Source organism: Euprymna scolopes, chromosome 22, assembly GCF_053919585.1.
Source record: "Euprymna scolopes isolate OS-2025 chromosome 22, ASM5391958v1, whole genome shotgun sequence".
NCBI classification, from domain to species: Eukaryota; Metazoa; Mollusca; class Cephalopoda; order Sepiida; family Sepiolidae; genus Euprymna; species Euprymna scolopes.
In genome coordinates this window covers 46,676,459-46,693,171 of record NC_136503.1, presented here as the reverse complement: position 1 = coordinate 46,693,171, position 16,713 = coordinate 46,676,459, and the positions used below count along the sequence as shown (strand labels likewise).

The window sequence follows — 16,713 nt, the reverse complement described above, 5'->3', positions numbered from 1 at the left end:
AATGATATTCGAAAACGAGGCTACATCAAAGGGAGGTCACTCTCATATTTTTGACCAGGATTGCCAGATCGGCCTTTTTGTTTTAAGCTAAATTTCACGAATTTGGCTTCTTTTTTTTTTTTTTTTTTTTTTTTTTTTTTGAAGTAGCTTGGTCTTCAAAAATTATATTTGGTCTTTTTCAAATAATTGTAACGTACAGACTAACTAAGAAAGGAACAAGTAGAATATTATATGGAGGAAGATTGTTGTTGTTGTTGTTGTAGCTCTATTTTTCCTACGTTATTTTTTGCAACAGTTTAGTAAAGTTGACAGCCGAGAAATAGAAAAATGAGCAAAAATATACAACAAATAACATTACCAAACGACAGAAAATCTAATTTTCCACCGACTAGTTTAGTTTTAAACATTTGAAACTGCTTGTAGGTTTTGCTATTTCAAAATTTGTTTCATTACTTTCACTGAGACGAATTCATCAATCAAAGCTGGCCGTCGATTTTTGTGGAGGTGGTCGCTAACTTCGCGATAAAAATCCAGTCTAAATAACACTCTATTCAACAGTTTAAATGCTTCAAAACTAATTTCAAATTTCGAACGGTTTTGAAGTCATTCATTCTTTTGTGTGCGCTTTTTTTTTTTCAATTATTAACAAAGATCAAAAGAACTGACTTGTTTTTTTAGTAAATCGAAATGCATTATGGCGGATTTGATTATTTTTTGAAATATGATTTATTAAAGTTCGGTTTAGTATTTTAAACTATTGCATTTTTATTTCAATAAATAATCGATTAATGTGCAAATTACGTAGGGACGAAATATTTTATTTACCATTAAACAAGCTCAGGTGGTAGTGGAGTTTTGGGGTATAAAAAGCCAGTGCATTACGATAAGTGCACTTTAACTTACAAAAATGTCTAAGCAGCCCCGTTAATATTACCTGTTAGGGACATCTAAAGAAGATAAAGCCTTATAAGGCGAATATCTTGAGACGAAACAGAACCATATCCAGGCTCGACAGCAAAATGTTACTGCTGAACTGATTGTCGAGGACGTATCCCCGACTGAGGCATTTTGCAGTAGACAACAAAACGAAACGGTGGTAAATAAATAAATGTTACCAAAGTCAAGATAAATTACTCTACTACCTACCTGGAAAAGTAGTTTTGTGTATGTTTTAACTTATTTTAAAGCGTTTATTTACTTTGAAACAAAAGTAGTGCCGACTTTTAGGTTAGAAGAAGAAAAAATATCTGACATTAGACGATCATCTGGGGAGTCTCGAGAAACGCTCGAAAATCAAAAAGTAAGCAAAATATTTTCGCACGATTAGTTGTGTGTGTTTCTACCAGTATTTTTTTTTTTTTTAGCGATTATAGACACTCCCAAGATGATGTTCTTTTGTTCTAATGTCAGACGTTTTTCCTGTTTTAACTTAAGACTCAATAATACTTTTGTTTCAAAGTAAATAAACGGTTTGAAATAAGTTAAAACACACAAAAACTCTTATCCAGATAGGTAGAAGAGTAGCTTACCTTGCCTTTGGTAATATTTATTTGTTATTATCTCTTTCCTACCGGTAATGTGTGAAATGAACTCTACCGATCACTATTTTTCTACTGGATTGTTTTTCTTAGTTTTGGGAATTTATACTAATTTCGACATAACACGTAAGTGCGTAATGTTTTCACCTAAAATGCGTTGGTTTGACCAATCTACACACACATCCGAATTTCATAGAAAACATGTACGATTTCGGCATAAAACGTCCCAACCGGCCAACAATCACTGTTTTGTTTGACATGCCGTAAAAACTAAAAACCATACAAACCGACCATTGCATTTATTTATTTTTATTTGTATTTTTCTTCTTCATTTCTCTAATTAATTTTATTTGCTGTCTTAAATTTCTATTTTCTTTATTTTTTCCTTCATCGTAACCTCACAACAAACAAACTCCCGACCTGACTTAACGTTTCACTCTCTTCTCCTTAGTAACTAACCTCTCTCTCGTTATTTCTCTTTCTTCCTCACTCCCAATCCTCCGACTCTTTCGTTTATTATCCCTCTCTTTCTCCCTTGTTTTATAATCTCTCTCTCTTTCTCTCTCCCTTTCTCTCTCGTTTATTAATTTTTTTAAAACCTACAAGCAAACACCTTTATTTTTTTCCATAAAAAAATGTATTAAAGAAGAAGAAGAAGAAGAAGAAATGACGCCGTAACTCGAAAGGGTCGAAGATCGAAACCGACATTAACAATTCATAAACTTTCTCTTCTGGGTCGTCAACACAAACAAATAATCAGATTATTTTGTTTTTTCCATTTAAGGTTGACAAAAAGAACGAGCAAAGAAAATTGTCGAACGTCGCAAAATAATCTGAAAATAGAACCCAACTAGTCGACTCTGATTTCAACTTGACAAGAGATAAGAAATTGGAATTTAGCTGAAAAATAAATAAATAATAATTTGGACTTGAAGACAAACATACAAGAAACGGAAAATACCGGCATCTTCATAGAAACCGGCACTTATTTATTATTAAAAAGAAAAAAAAATTAATAAATCTTTTTTTTTTTTTTTTTTTTTTTTTTGATTTTTAAGAAACTTTGTGATATGAGGATTCTCGTCAACAATTTCCTAAAACATTTCTTTGGTTTAACTTAAATAATGGAAAAATCACAAACTCTAGCAACTGAACTTGAAGGCAAGTAAACTTTTAATAAACTGATTTTTTTTTTTTTTTCTGTTCTGGTATTTTTTTTATAGATGAAGAATGATAATTGGTGACTTGTTGCTTAATGGTATAATTCCATGCTCAGCTACTCCCCCCCCCCAAGATTCTACTTTTTTTTTTGCTTTATTTTTGTTTTTTGTTTTTTTTGCAGCACTTGTGCATTATTGTTTGACAATTTTTTTCTTTGCTTTTTTTTTTTTTTTTTTTTTTTTTTTTTTTTTTTTAAGAACTCCTTTCAGGGGTAAGCAATTCAAAATGCCCCAATCCGAAATATCAAAATTTCGCGTAATTTGTAGTTAAAAACAAAACGAATACACCAAAGTAATGCAATAACACAAAATAAGACATTAATTATGTGAACATGTATTGAATTAAAATAAAATAGGGGGGAAAATTTGTTTCCTTAAAAAAAAAAGAAAAAGAAATCACACGCATCTATATATTAATACGATAGCATGTGTGTTATCTTGTGTCACGCTTACATCTTTTTTCTTCCGAGTGACTGTCGTTTAATTTTATGACCTTCCATTTTTTACCTACAATTCTCCATAAGTTTTGGTTTCGGTTTCGATTATAGCTGAAGGAACTCAAGTTATATACATACTAGCATTTCAGCCCGGCGTTGCCCTGGTGTTTGGATGTGTATGTTGAGCAAAAAAAAAAAAAAAGTGGTAGTAGGAAGGCAGGCTTGAACCTGTACCGCAAAGGAGGAAAAGAACAGGGTAAAACCTAACGTTTATGCTATTACGACCACCGCCAAACCGGAAGCGACATTTTTTAAAATTAAGGCTAGACAATCTAAAGGAGAGGATAACTTTAAAAAATATCGGCAAAAAAGTGACCCTCCCCCTCCCTGTAGAAAAGTGCCTAGTTGAAGGGGAAGATATTAATGTTTTTAGCCAATTTTTTCGATATTGTCGTATGAAAGGTCGAACTCTAAAACGATACTGATCTTGGTAAAATCCATCGCCTCTATTGAAAGTTTAAGGCAGACATGCAAACAGACATACATACATTTATATATTGGTAACTAAAAATTTTCGACCCAAACTGATGAAAAAGCTTGCCCTATCTCTGAATACCCTTTATGTAAAATTTCAAATATTTAGACCGCAGAGGTCAATTTTTTAAAAACTTTAACCCCTATTATGACCCCTTAACATTTATTGTTTTGGGCTCAAATCAAGTTATTAAGTTAGATCCATGCCCAAGGAACCTATATCTAAAATTTCAAGTGCGTAGCCCCAAAATTGTCGGAGGAATTTGGTAGAGTCCTCAAAGGTCAAATCGTTGACCTTTGACCCCTTAATCGCCAAATTTCTGGCCAAAAACCGATCACATCGATTTTCCCAAATCTCAGTACCCTGTATATCAAATTTCGAGTCTGTAGACTAAAAATTGACAGAGTTATTGCGGAGGGAAATGTACACAGACACACACACACACACACACACACACAGGCACGTTCATTATATATATATATATATATATATATATATATATATATATATATATAGATTCTTTTTTTCTTCATAAGTTTTGCTTTCGATTTCGATTTAGGCTGATGCATCCAAGTCATATTATTACATTTTTTATTACATTTTCACCCCAAACAAGGCACATTGCCACTTTGATGTAGGAGGTTACTATCAAGGACATAAGCTCCAGGGGTACTATGTAGGGAGTTGGGCAGCAAGATGTCGGTTCATGTTACACTTGAACTTCTGCAGGTCAGTACAGTTGGGGAAGCAGGGCCCGGAAATGAATTCCAAAGTCTACCGGTTTTGGAGAAGAGACTACTGGAGTAGAAGGCTCTCTTACATCTAGGAATCTCTACTGTGAAAGGGTGGGATTTAGCTGTTTGTTGGGAGTATTTATGTCGAGGGAGTAAAAGTGCTTGCAGTTCGTCGGAACATTCACCGTTAAAGTACTTGTAGAACAGGCAAAGGGATGCAACATTTCGTCAATGGGACAGAGGCTGAAGCTTGGTTGACAGTTCAGGACTTATCAGATTGCCGACTCTATTTTTTAATTTTTGAAATCACAACTTTATAATATATAAGAATCGATAGAAAATTGACTATAATAATATATACAAAATCTGCATAAATTAAAATATCATATTTAAGCGTATTTTACGATGGACTACGCCAAGCGTCCCTGCTACTTAGATAAATACTTTGTAGTTTTAACAAAAGCGCTACAATAAGATCAGGGGATCTCTATTTATGCCGAACATCCACAGAATGCCAACATATATACAGTGGCGCCAAAAACAAAGTCCGTACTTGCCATTTTTTTCAAAAACTGCAAATTTAGATTAAATTGAATGTAAGTGTTTAAACAACCTATACCTCATTTGATTCCCCTTTTATTCCTCTGTTCATATTTGACTTTTAATTGAAGTATCCTCGTGTTCATGTCAATTTAAAAAATTAACTTCAAATCGAGAAGACAAAAAGAAACTCTGCAGCAACAAATGAGCTTAAAACCAGCTTAAAATATTCACCTTTAAGGCAAAAAAGCATCTGGAATCATAATTGTTGTTCTTCCAGATTATACAACGTAACATTTAGTCCATATGCCTCAACTTTTTCTTAGTGATCGTCAGGAACTCATTAATCTCCACCTTTCTGATTTATCCAATCGAGAAATCAGCTGCAAATCTGATGAAAAAAACAATACGAATGACCGTGCAAAAGTACCAAAACACTGGCAGTGTTCATGATGCCCCTAAATCTGGTGGTCTTAGAGTTACTTCTGACAAGAAAGACAATGCTATCAAGATCCGCAGCCTCAGAAACAGATTTAAAATGGCTCCTCAAATCTAACAACAGCGTAATCTTGTTAAAAACTGCTCTCTTTCTACAGTTAAGAATATATTGAAAGAAATTTAATTTGCGAGGCTGTGTTGCAAGATGCAAACCAATGATTTCTGTAAAGAACAGAAAGCGATGTCGGGAGTTTGTCCGATGCAATGAAGATCATGACTCTTCATATTGGCCGAAAGTGATTTTTAGCGACGAAAGCAAGTTCAATAGGCTAGGCAGTGATAGTAAACAGTACATCCATCGAAGCAAGGACAAAGAATTTAATCCTAGGTAGACAATGTTGCAAGGTAGTGGAGGTTCAGTTTTGGTGTGGAGCGTTATTAGTACGAATGATCCAGGGCCTATAGTTTACTTGCAAGGTTGAATTAATTCGACCAAGTACATTAATATATTGACTCAGCATTTTCTACCCTACTTTGGTCGGAATTTGGATAATAATCCCTTCTTCATGCAGAATAATACTCCCATTCACTCATCTGGCAGTGTCAAAAGGTTCCTTTAAGAGAATGATGTGTTACAAGAAAAAGGGCTGTCCCCTTTTCCTGTAAATAAGAAAAACATTAGATAAGTGGAAAATGAGATTAGGATAAGCCGAGACTCGAACCTTATAAGCAAGGTTCAGAAATAGATTTAGAATTGGAATGTAAGAATTTCGCTATTATTAAATTTCATATAAAATAGTTATTGTTTGTTTGTAAAAAGAATTAATTGTTCATTCTTTTATGAAAACTGACTTAAAAAGGTCAGCCAAAAAGAATGAACAATACAAATTAAAAATATATGGTAAAAAATAGGTTAATTGAGAATTCTTTGTTTGCAGAAGTATGTTTTGGAAAAGGTGCTTAGCCACGTGAGTTGGTCACGTTTTGGAACCACACATCTGACGTCATAGCAGAAAGGGAATTTCTCAATATAGGAGCTAGTTTTAGTCAGGTCAAGGCAGTCGGGCGATCAGGTTCAAGCAGTCAGCAAAGGCAATCGGAAAGAGTTGACATGATCAGAGGAGGGTCCCTTTAGAAGCGAAGGGAGAACATTTAACCATGTAGAAACAAATTTGAATTCCTGACGTCATCATCATTTCGACCGGTCAAACAAAATAAAGAATCACCATTGATATTTGTAATTGTTTGCCTTTCGTGTCGTCATTCAACAATTGAAGGTAATGTGTTAATCATCTTAATATGAACTTTGTATAACCCACTTCCAAGTAATGTGTCCCCCTCCTCCATCATAAGTAATGATTCTCCCCCTCTGATGTAAAGAACAGTAATACACATTTATTCAATAATGAATTCTCATCATTTCTCTCACTCTCTTATAAATGTCATGTCTCCCTCATCGTTACCTCTGTATTACATGTACCCGATATATGACCCCCCAATATGAAATCCCCTGCTATACAACAGATAGTCCATGTTTTGATTGGCCGGCATAATCTCCAGACCTCAATCCTATCGGAAATGTATGGCATTACATCAAGCAATAGCTACGCAATGATAAAATTTTAAATCTGGAAGAACTTTGGACAAAAAGAGAAGTGGGATACCCTTTACATTTAAATAACAATTTTCCATTGCGGGGAGTTTCTTTTTGCCTTCTTGATTTGAAGTTAATTTTTTAAATTGCCGTGACCACTAGGATACTTCAATCAAAAGTCAAATATGAACAGGTAAAATTATAGAGGCGAATCAAATGAGGTATAGGTTGTTTAAACATTGTTACATTCAATTTAGGTTAAATTTGCGGTTTTTGAAAAAATGACAAGTGCGAACTTTCTTTTTGGCACCACTGTAAATAATAGGGAGAAACAATAGGGGAAGAAAGCGATAGGAAGTAATCTCGTTAAAAAGTGAAAATGACATTTAAGATGAGAGCAGTAGTCCAAATAATCCAAATAATATGAATATTTGTTTAGTTTATTTATTTTTACCTTAAAAAAATAAAAGTGTAGTATCTGTTCTGATGCTATATTTATCTTCTTTTTTTTACCATAATCCGAGGTGCTCTATTTTGGGAAAACGAATTTTCCCATATTAACCCAATTTTTTCCTCGATTTCAATATTTGCCGATTTTTCAATATACTTTTCTTTTTGGTTTCTTTTTCTTTTTTTATTTAATACGTATACAAGCTAATTTTTTAAATTAACTTATTTAAATTTGAGTCCAGCACCATGCAAAACTGCTAAATAGATATACACAGAAAATTTCGGAAGCATGGTAAAATAGTCCCAAAAATGGAGTGTCTTTATTAGCCCTAAAAGAGCCCCTGGGGCACACCCAAGAGTTATCACGAAGTATGAACAAACAAAATTATATAGAAATCAGTTAGTTACAATTTTTCAGAAAGTTTTATAAAAATCCAAGGTATTAATTTTTTTTAAGAAACACAAAAGTGTCAATTTTAGCCATTTTAACCCGAAATGTACCCCTAGGGGGGCAACCGGAGTTTTCCTGGAAAATCCATTCTGTTACTTTTTTTTACTGATATCATGTTTAATGTTTGTGCAAAATTTCCAAAAATTCCAAGGTGTAGTTATTGAGAAAAGTGCGGACAGACGAACGAACGAACGGGCAAGTGTGAATTTACAGATCCACCCTCCTTTTGTCGGGGGGGGGGGGAATTTACCTAAGTAAAATTCATAACTGAGACATTTCAGAATTACCAGAGGGAAGTGAGTCCTTTTCATTTTAGTTGTATTTAGCATAATTTTCACTTATTTATGAACGTGATTATAATTTCATTAACCCAGTAAATATAACAATTCAGTTTTTTTTTTTGTTTTTTTTTTTAGACGTATCTTTCAATATTTTCTTAGAAGGTATGAATCCGGATGTGGGAGTTAGATGTATCGCTAATGTAAACACCACACTACCCTCAAAAAGTCAGTTTTAGAAACGAACATTAAAGAGGTATTCTTTGTACTCTTCAATGAGGAAAGAAAGCAAAGAAGTTTTTTCTTTGCAGTATTTTCATTTTAAAAATAAGTTACTTCCTAGTTTATTCAAAAAATAAAAAATATCCGTACTAAAAAAGGTCTTGGTGGGTTATGTTTGATTATTTATGAAAAAACTCAAATAACATTTTATCAACTAACGACGAACTAATGCAAATCGACTTTGTTGTAAAAGAGAAATTAAATCTTTATTTGTTTCACTATTTTCAATCAATTACAAAGAAATAATTTGAAAGAAAAAAAAAAATTAAGTCTGTGATGTATACACCCCTAAGGCGTGTTTTTACACCTGAGAAAATAGATGTACACATTACATAAGCACGGCTAGGGATTTTCCCCTCAGTTCTCAAAATCAAGAGATTAGACCATTTCTTTAATTTCCTGGTCCCTGTTGATTACGGTGTAATGCTGGTTTTGTGCAGTTCTAGGAGTTCCATCCTCCCAGACTTTACCTTCTTTGAGGAGGGGTTAGTTTATTGGTAATCGCCTGAGGCGCCCTGTCGGGAATACTGACGAGACTGCACAGGCATCTTTTGCTGAGCCAGAGTGCTCCTTCTTTAGAGTGCTGGCTTTCCAGTCTCACCTTCCGACCCTAGTGTCACAGTTCTTGTAGTGAGAGAGAACTAAATATGCATTACATGAGTTTTTACTACAATATGAATACAAAAACAAAAATATAACTAAATATTTTTAAACTTAAAAAGAATCAAAATCAGGAATTAAGAACAGTATCGGAATTGGTAAAAATATTGGAATCGTTACATCACTAGTAGTGAGTAGTGATTCCATTTCTCTCCTGTTTGTATTTTCATGTATTTTCATGTGCTAATTTTTGGGGTCTGTTTTATAAATCGTCTATATGTTTGCTTCCTTTCCCATTTTGCTGTCCTCTCCCTTTGTTTCAAGTTTTGCTGCTCTCTGGTGGTGCTAATCGGTTTCTCTATTTTATCTACGATATTTCTCTTGGTCTGTCTGTTTGTTCCATTTTTTCTTGGAAACTAATGAGTAAATTTGGCTGAAATTTTGTATGCACCTTTGTTATGATAAAGTGCAGTGAACTAAGTATTATGGTATCCGTTTGATTTGCAGTTAACAATTAATAAAAATTAGTATTTAATGCAAAAATGAGCACAAATTTAATCATATTCAACCATCAATTTGGCATAAAGCCCTCATTTTAAGTCAACGGGTTCAAAAGTCTAATATTATATATTTTTTTGGCTCTTTTATCACATCGTCCACATGACCTCAATACTTAATAGTGCTCTTTTATTTTTACATAGTTATTCGTATCATCATTCAGGTGCATGTTTATTAGCTTTCTGCTTTTTTTTTTATCCATGTACCTTTTAGTTCTTCTTTTGCCCAGTTTATGAAGAGTCCAGAGTATTCTACCAGAGATACTTCCCAAGTATTTCTTTTTATTAGATTTCTGTTATATACGCTTGTTTCTAGGAGCTTTCTTGTTTTTCTTTTTCTTAGACAGGTGCTTTACTGAGCTTTACTCTATGGTTCCCCCATCACAACAAAATATTCACAACAAAAACTCGTCTAGCTACAACCAATTCCAATAAATTTCTTTTCTCCCTCTGTATACCTAGAACTAAGAGAAATTTTCATGAGCAAAGTTTCTTTTCTAGAACTGCTCATCTGCAGAACACAGTATCACGAGCCTGCTTTCCAGCTGATTATAACATTGTCGTTTTCAAGTCCAATTTAAATAAATTTTTGTTGAGACATCATCTTATGTAATCACTTTTTGACCAGTTACAAATATCGTTACTAATTCTCTTGGTGTCAAATCAATCACTCTTTAGGCCTTGAACAGTGGTGATTCGTTTGTGAAAAAAAAATGTATTTTTTTAAAACTATCTCTTTCATTTCTGTAATTAATTATTTTCCCGATGTGCATGGAATGCATCTAAATTATTGGATAAAAACTCCCCCTTTTTCTTTAATCATGACCTAACTAATTAAATAGTGTGTACTTCTACAGATTATTGATTAAGATTAAGCAGAAAAATAGATGAAATCGACTTGATGGCGTCCGCTTTCAAAATGTCCAGATATGTACAGGTCATGGGTTCACCAAATGATCTTGTTATGTCTCGATTGGACAGTTTTATATCTTCTATTGTGTTCAGTTTTTGTTTCTTCATCTGAAGTAATGCACATTTTTCAATTCCAAATTGCATTCTTATTGTGATATTATAGAATGTCTCCACCCCCATAACCAAGACTACCGGAAGAGATTATCTCGGAAATGAATGACAATATAAAACTGATTCATTGAAATTCACACACAAGTGATATCATGCACATTAACAGCTGGATGGGGCGGATCAAGATTTAGTTTCCGATGGAAGTAAGCTGAGAAAAACCAAACGTCTATTTCCGGTGGAGAGTAGATATATTCTGAAGATACTGGCTATTAAAGGAGAGTGGTGAGTGATCACAATGATTTTAGCAAGAGACAGTTGAACAGCAGAGTTAGTCTTACCTGAGATCCGGAGGTTGAAAGATGGGAATTTAGCTCAGATGTAGAGACACTAACTACAAAACCCTAATGACGCACACATCCATGTCTGCCAAGTATGTATACAATTTTCGTATCAGTGTGTTGTTTTATTATGCATATGAATTGCGGTCTATGTCTTTGTGCTTTCGGTCACCGACTACACTAGAATCCCAACATAGCCAATAGGACGAAGAAGAAGAACCACGGCATATGCAGGTGATCGATCAGAGGTAATGGCATAGTATTACACCATATTCTGGCTAAAGATTCCTGTTGTGCTTATTAATGTATCCAACTCATTTGTGTGTGTGTTTTTTTTGTTTGTTTTTTTTTTGCTAGTATCAGATTATCCATATACATGAGGTAGTTTATTTTATTGTTTCACTTTTGTTTACTTCAAACAAGGTATTAGATTGGTGCAAAAATAATGTTGTTTTTTTTGGCTTGAAGAACGCCAAAAACAATATTATTTTTGCACCAACTTAATATATTGCTATTGAAAAGTAAGGGGCTACTCTGATAAGAACCAGATTTATAAGAGGGTAACTTGGGTGAGATATTTGTCCACATTACATTAAAGTTTCTACATGTTGGTACAGTCGGGGGAAATGGGGAGCAGGCAGTGAATTCCAAAGATAACTCGTTTGAAGAAAGAAGCTATTAGAGTAAAAAAAATTCTGACACTTAGGGATCTCTAGAGTAAAGGGATGTGATTTTGCTTCTAATCAGAGCACACTCTGTGAAAATATTTGTAGAACCAACACAAAGATGCAATATTGCCATGATGCAACAGGCGGTTGGAGATAGGTAGACAGTGTGGAATCTATTGGGTTTTAAATTCTTTTTTGAACTCTGTCCAGGAGCAAAAGACTAGTGGTTGGTGCAGCAACCATGATGTGACAACAATACTCCATGCATAGGTGAATTATGATTTTATAGAAATATAGAATACGAATAGGTGTGAGAAGTTTTCTAGACTGGTAGAGGGAGTTTACCTTTGTTCTGAAACAGATTTGGAAACATCTATGCATTTATTCTAGTTCATGTTTCCTGTGAATCTCATGTTGAGGAGTTTAAATATGTGACTCTCAGTAAATTTTTGTTGACCATGACAACAGGTGGTTGGAAAGTTTTTCTTTTATCTTTGTAAATCTCTAATCTTCATTGCATCTTCTGAGTATCCTTATGGCTATGACCAGAAATTGACACTGAGAAAATGCCTCTTTATATTTGTATCTCTGCTGGGTGTTGTCCTCCAGCTGTCAGATTCAGTTTTCATTTTTCTATTACATTTTTTTTTTTTTCCTCTTATTCACTCCAAATGAAGTATATTGCTACTTGAATGCAATGGGCAACTATTTGAAGCCATATCTGCAGGGACACTATGTAGGGGGTTGAGCAGCGAGATTGTTTATATAACATTTAAATTTCTGCATGTCAGTACAGTCAGGGAAGTAGGAGACTGGGAGAGTATTCCAAAGTCTAGCAGTTTGAGGGAAGAAGCTATTAGAGTAGCATCTAGGGATCTCTACAGTGAAGGGATGGGATTTTGCTGCTTGTCGGGTTAGTTGGGAGAGAAATTTACGTCGAGAGAATACAAGTACTACGAGTTCGTCAAAGCACATTCCATTAAAGTATTTGTAAAATAAGCACAGGGATGCAACATTGCATCAAATGGAACAAGGATTGGAGTTTGGTGGGGATAGTGCGAGCCATATTAAGTTGGAGACTCCTTTTTGGACCCTATCTTAGAGGTAAAGACAGATGGTAGATACACCAGCTCAGATGTCACAACAATACTCCATGGATGGGCGAATAGTTACTTTGTAGAAATATTGGATATTGTCAGATGTGAGTAATTTTCTAGTATAATAGAGGGAGCCCACCATCTTTGCAGTTGTCAATTTTGTTTGGTATTTTGTACATCTTTAAGAATTAAATTATCCGTGCTTGAAGAATTGTATTGTATGCTTTTTTTTTAGCCGATCTATGCCATGGCTATATTCTTTTCCCCTACTTTTTGCTGGCTTAGGTAACTTATATCTATAATTTCAAGTGTTTATACCCAAAATTAGTGGAGGAGTTTAGTAGAGTCTGCAAAGGTCAACTCTTTCAACTTTGACTTCTTGGCAGTCAAATTTTCGTCCAAAAACTGATTAAAAAGCTTGCTGCATGTATGAATACCCTTTATGTAAAATTTCAAATGTTTAGACCCAAAATTGGCTGAATAGTTTGCTAGAGACTGCAAAGGTAAAATCTTTTGAACTTTGACCCCTTGGAAACCAACTTTTCGGCCAAAAACCAATTAAAAAGTTTGCCTTTTGTCTGAATACACTTGATATAAAATTTCAAATGTTTAGATAAAAAATTGGTTGAGTAATTTGGTAGAGACTACAGAGGTTAATTTTTTTTAACTTTGACCCCAATTGTGACCCCTTAACATTTATTGTTTTTGGCTCAAATCAAAATAAAAAGTTTGATCCATGTCCAAGTAACCTACATCTAAATTTTCAAGTGTTTAGACCCAAAAGTGGTGGCGGAGTTTCAAAGAGTTTTCAAAATTCAAATCGTTGGACGTTGACCCTTTGACAGCCAAATTTCTGGCCGAAAACCGATTAAAAAATTTTCCAAAATCTCAGTAGCCCTTATGTCAAATCTCGAGTCTGTAGACTGAAAATTAACAGAGTAGTTTGGTAGGGAAATGTATACACACACAATTTCACTTTTATGGATATATAGATAATGGGGATATATTGTGTCTATACATATAAAAACAGGTCCATCTAAAATATAAATTGCCACTCGTCAATACGGTGGGTTTATATAGGGTTTAAAATTTTTAAGTTGTCTTAGATAAAGTTATCTAAGTTTAAATCTTTAGTGAATTAACTGTTTGTCCTATTATCAAATTGTGCTTTGCTTTTTTGCATGGTTTAAATCTGAGTTTTTTTTTAATTTGATTTACTATTAAAAGAAAAATCTAGCTTGATTTCTTCTATGAATAATAGTAAGAAGATTCAATGTGTTAGCTGTTGAAATGAAATATATAAAATAAAATGTTTTTTTTTTTTTTTTTGAGAAGTAATTTTTCATATGGTCTTTACTGTTCTTCCATTATGATTAATTTTCATTTACCACAAAGGACTTTTTGCACTTATTCAAAGCTTTCATTTTTAGTTATACACTGTGACAATTGCCTTGTGAACCAATAACAGCAAATTTTCTAATTTCCAACAAATTTCGAGCAGTCATGATTTGGTGCCTACCAAAATGAATTCGATATCATCTTTTTGTCATTTTGTTCTACCTGAGAATGGGACATCCTACTGAATGTAAAGATCTATGCGTCCATATTCAACGTTTTTAGATTTAATGAAAATAAAATTTTGGTTTGCTATATCTAATATTATCTGTAAACATGTGTGGTGCAGTACGTTTTGTCTGTGCATATTAATAACAGATGGTTCAGTTGTTAGATGCTTGGCTGAGAGAAGAAGGGTGGGGGGAGGCACAGAGAGTTGAAAGTGTTTTGGGCCAAGGTCATACCACTGAAGAGATATTCTTTTTGTTTTAAAAATTAAGTGCCTTCTGGGGTCTGTTTTGTGAAAGAAACAACCTCCGGACATCAGTTGGTTGTTATTTTCAGTGAAAGTTTCCTCTAGGCAGCTGAACAGCTGACCACCAACAAAAGGCAAGAGGCAGTCAGGTGTGATGGAACCCCAAAGGAGGAGGAGCAAGATGGGAGTTGGAGTTGAACGTTGGAGAGTAGGCAGTTAGTTTTGATGAGAGCTACTGAGCAGTTTGGGCAAGTGTGGCTCTCTGGATGGTTGAAGCGCTTTGAGGCTCTCAGCTAGGAGATTCTGTAATGAGACTTATATGTGCCGATCTGGTCAAGCAAAGGATCTGCAAGTTTGCCATTCAACCTTTGTGAAGCAAGTGCCACTTATCCAAAATAACAAATATTATTTTTTTTTTTATAAATTGAACTGGTGTTGCTTTGTTTTGAATGGGGAATTCTTCTTGCAGCAATGGATGGATCAACAGACAACTTTAGCACAGCAAGGGAGACAATCATGGTCAGGTGATTACATATGGTGCATGGTCACATAACTACTATCAGTATCCCACAGAGGAATAAATCTACCATTGATATGGATATTTCATTCTAGTTTATTTAACAGGGTGGAAATAATGGAAAGTAAAAAAAAAACAAAAACAAAAAAAACAATTCTTGGGTTCTATTTAAAGTTCTGCTTCGTTTCTTGATTTTTTTTGATAAAAATCAAACATTTATTCTTTTTCCAGAATCTTTCTCTAGCAAAACAAGTGATGCTGATGACGGTAGCTCTATTGTTTCCAGTTCCAAGGTATCAGAACCATCCCTTCTGATCCAAGACGGCACCTATCTGAGCAGGAACCTTTTCAAAAGTGCTGTTTCCCCACCAAAGAAACGCGACAATGAAACGTGGCCATTTAATTCAAGCAGATTTATTGGTAAAGCCAAGTTGGAATTTTTAAAATGTTTTATCTATTCATTTCACGTCACTTTTCTTCTGCCTAGAGGTAAGACATTTTTTTTTTTGTGATATTTCGCAAGCTCTCTCTCTAGTCCTCATGGTCAGATGGTCAACTGTCTCTAAATCCCACTGTATGGTTTTGTCTAATCATTTGCTTCCAAGTTTTCTGTGGCTAACTGACCTTTCTGTGATCCAAGAAACTCGTGTTTCCACAACGGTTTATCCATGCTTCACATGATCGTATCAGCATAACTGATTCATCCTAAGGAAAACATCTATGCTGGATAAATATAATGCTAATTATTAAATCTTTACGTGTTGTGATACTGTCACGTCCCCCCCCCCCCCAAAAAAAAAATTCTTAGGAATTTAAAAAAAAATGCAAAAACTATAACAAAAAAGAAATATGTTTATCAGCAGAACAAAGATATAGGAAGTGAGAGTGGTTGGAAGACAATAGAAAGAAAGTTGTCCATGATAATACAAAAAGGCAGCCAAAATAGTATGGTTAATTAAGGTGTGGCAGTAACGCAAACAAAGGATCAGACATTAGAGGTCAATATATTATAGACAGCTTTAGGAGTGACAGTGAGTTTTGCAACAGTTTATGGCAGTTATGGACAATTTACAGACAGTCTTGAGTTTGCAACAGTTAAAGACTGTCTCTGGTTTTAGACAGTTGGCGACTCTGAGGTACCCTGAAAAAAGCTAGGCAAGAGTAGACCGTGTCAAGAAGAAAATAGCTGGGGTCCAACATGACTAGACAGCTTAGTAACGGACAACATGTGGGGTTCCTTTTTCTATGCTACATGATGGTATCACACACACACACACACACACACACACACACACACATACACACACAGAGAACTTAACTGATTTACATCAAGTACTCGTCTTGTGTTTAATCATAGTAATAATTTTATCAAGGTGATAATAAGATCACAACATAATGTTAGGTTTCGTCAGATTTCATATCTAAGATCCATCTAATTATAGATCTGCATTGCAGTAAAATGAGAGAAGACTGGGTCATCATTATGATAACATTTCACTCCATTTTGAGGTCCATCATTGGGCAGTGTCCAAGACATCTCTCAGGCTTCCATCGGAGCATGCCTTGCTTAGGAGTCTGTGAGGATGTGTGCAATAGTCTACATGTC

General features: G+C 34.4%; 1 protein-coding gene across 5 annotated transcripts in view; it reads left to right on the top strand.

Moving 5' to 3' along the window:
- Window positions 1-2,546: 2,546 nt before the first annotated feature.
- The window catches only part of LOC145243404 (uncharacterized), a 302,808-nt gene continuing 288,641 nt past the window's right edge, over window positions 2,547-16,713 (top strand). For all 5 annotated transcript variants that reach the window (XM_080106260.1, XM_080106258.1, XM_080106259.1 and 2 more), the window contains exons 1-2: window positions 2,547-2,699; window positions 15,339-15,527. In XM_080106260.1, the coding sequence (XP_079962386.1) occupies window positions 2,663-2,699; window positions 15,339-15,527 (226 nt within the window). In that variant the 5' untranslated portion in view covers window positions 2,547-2,662. The remainder of the gene's footprint in view (window positions 2,700-15,338; window positions 15,528-16,713) is intronic.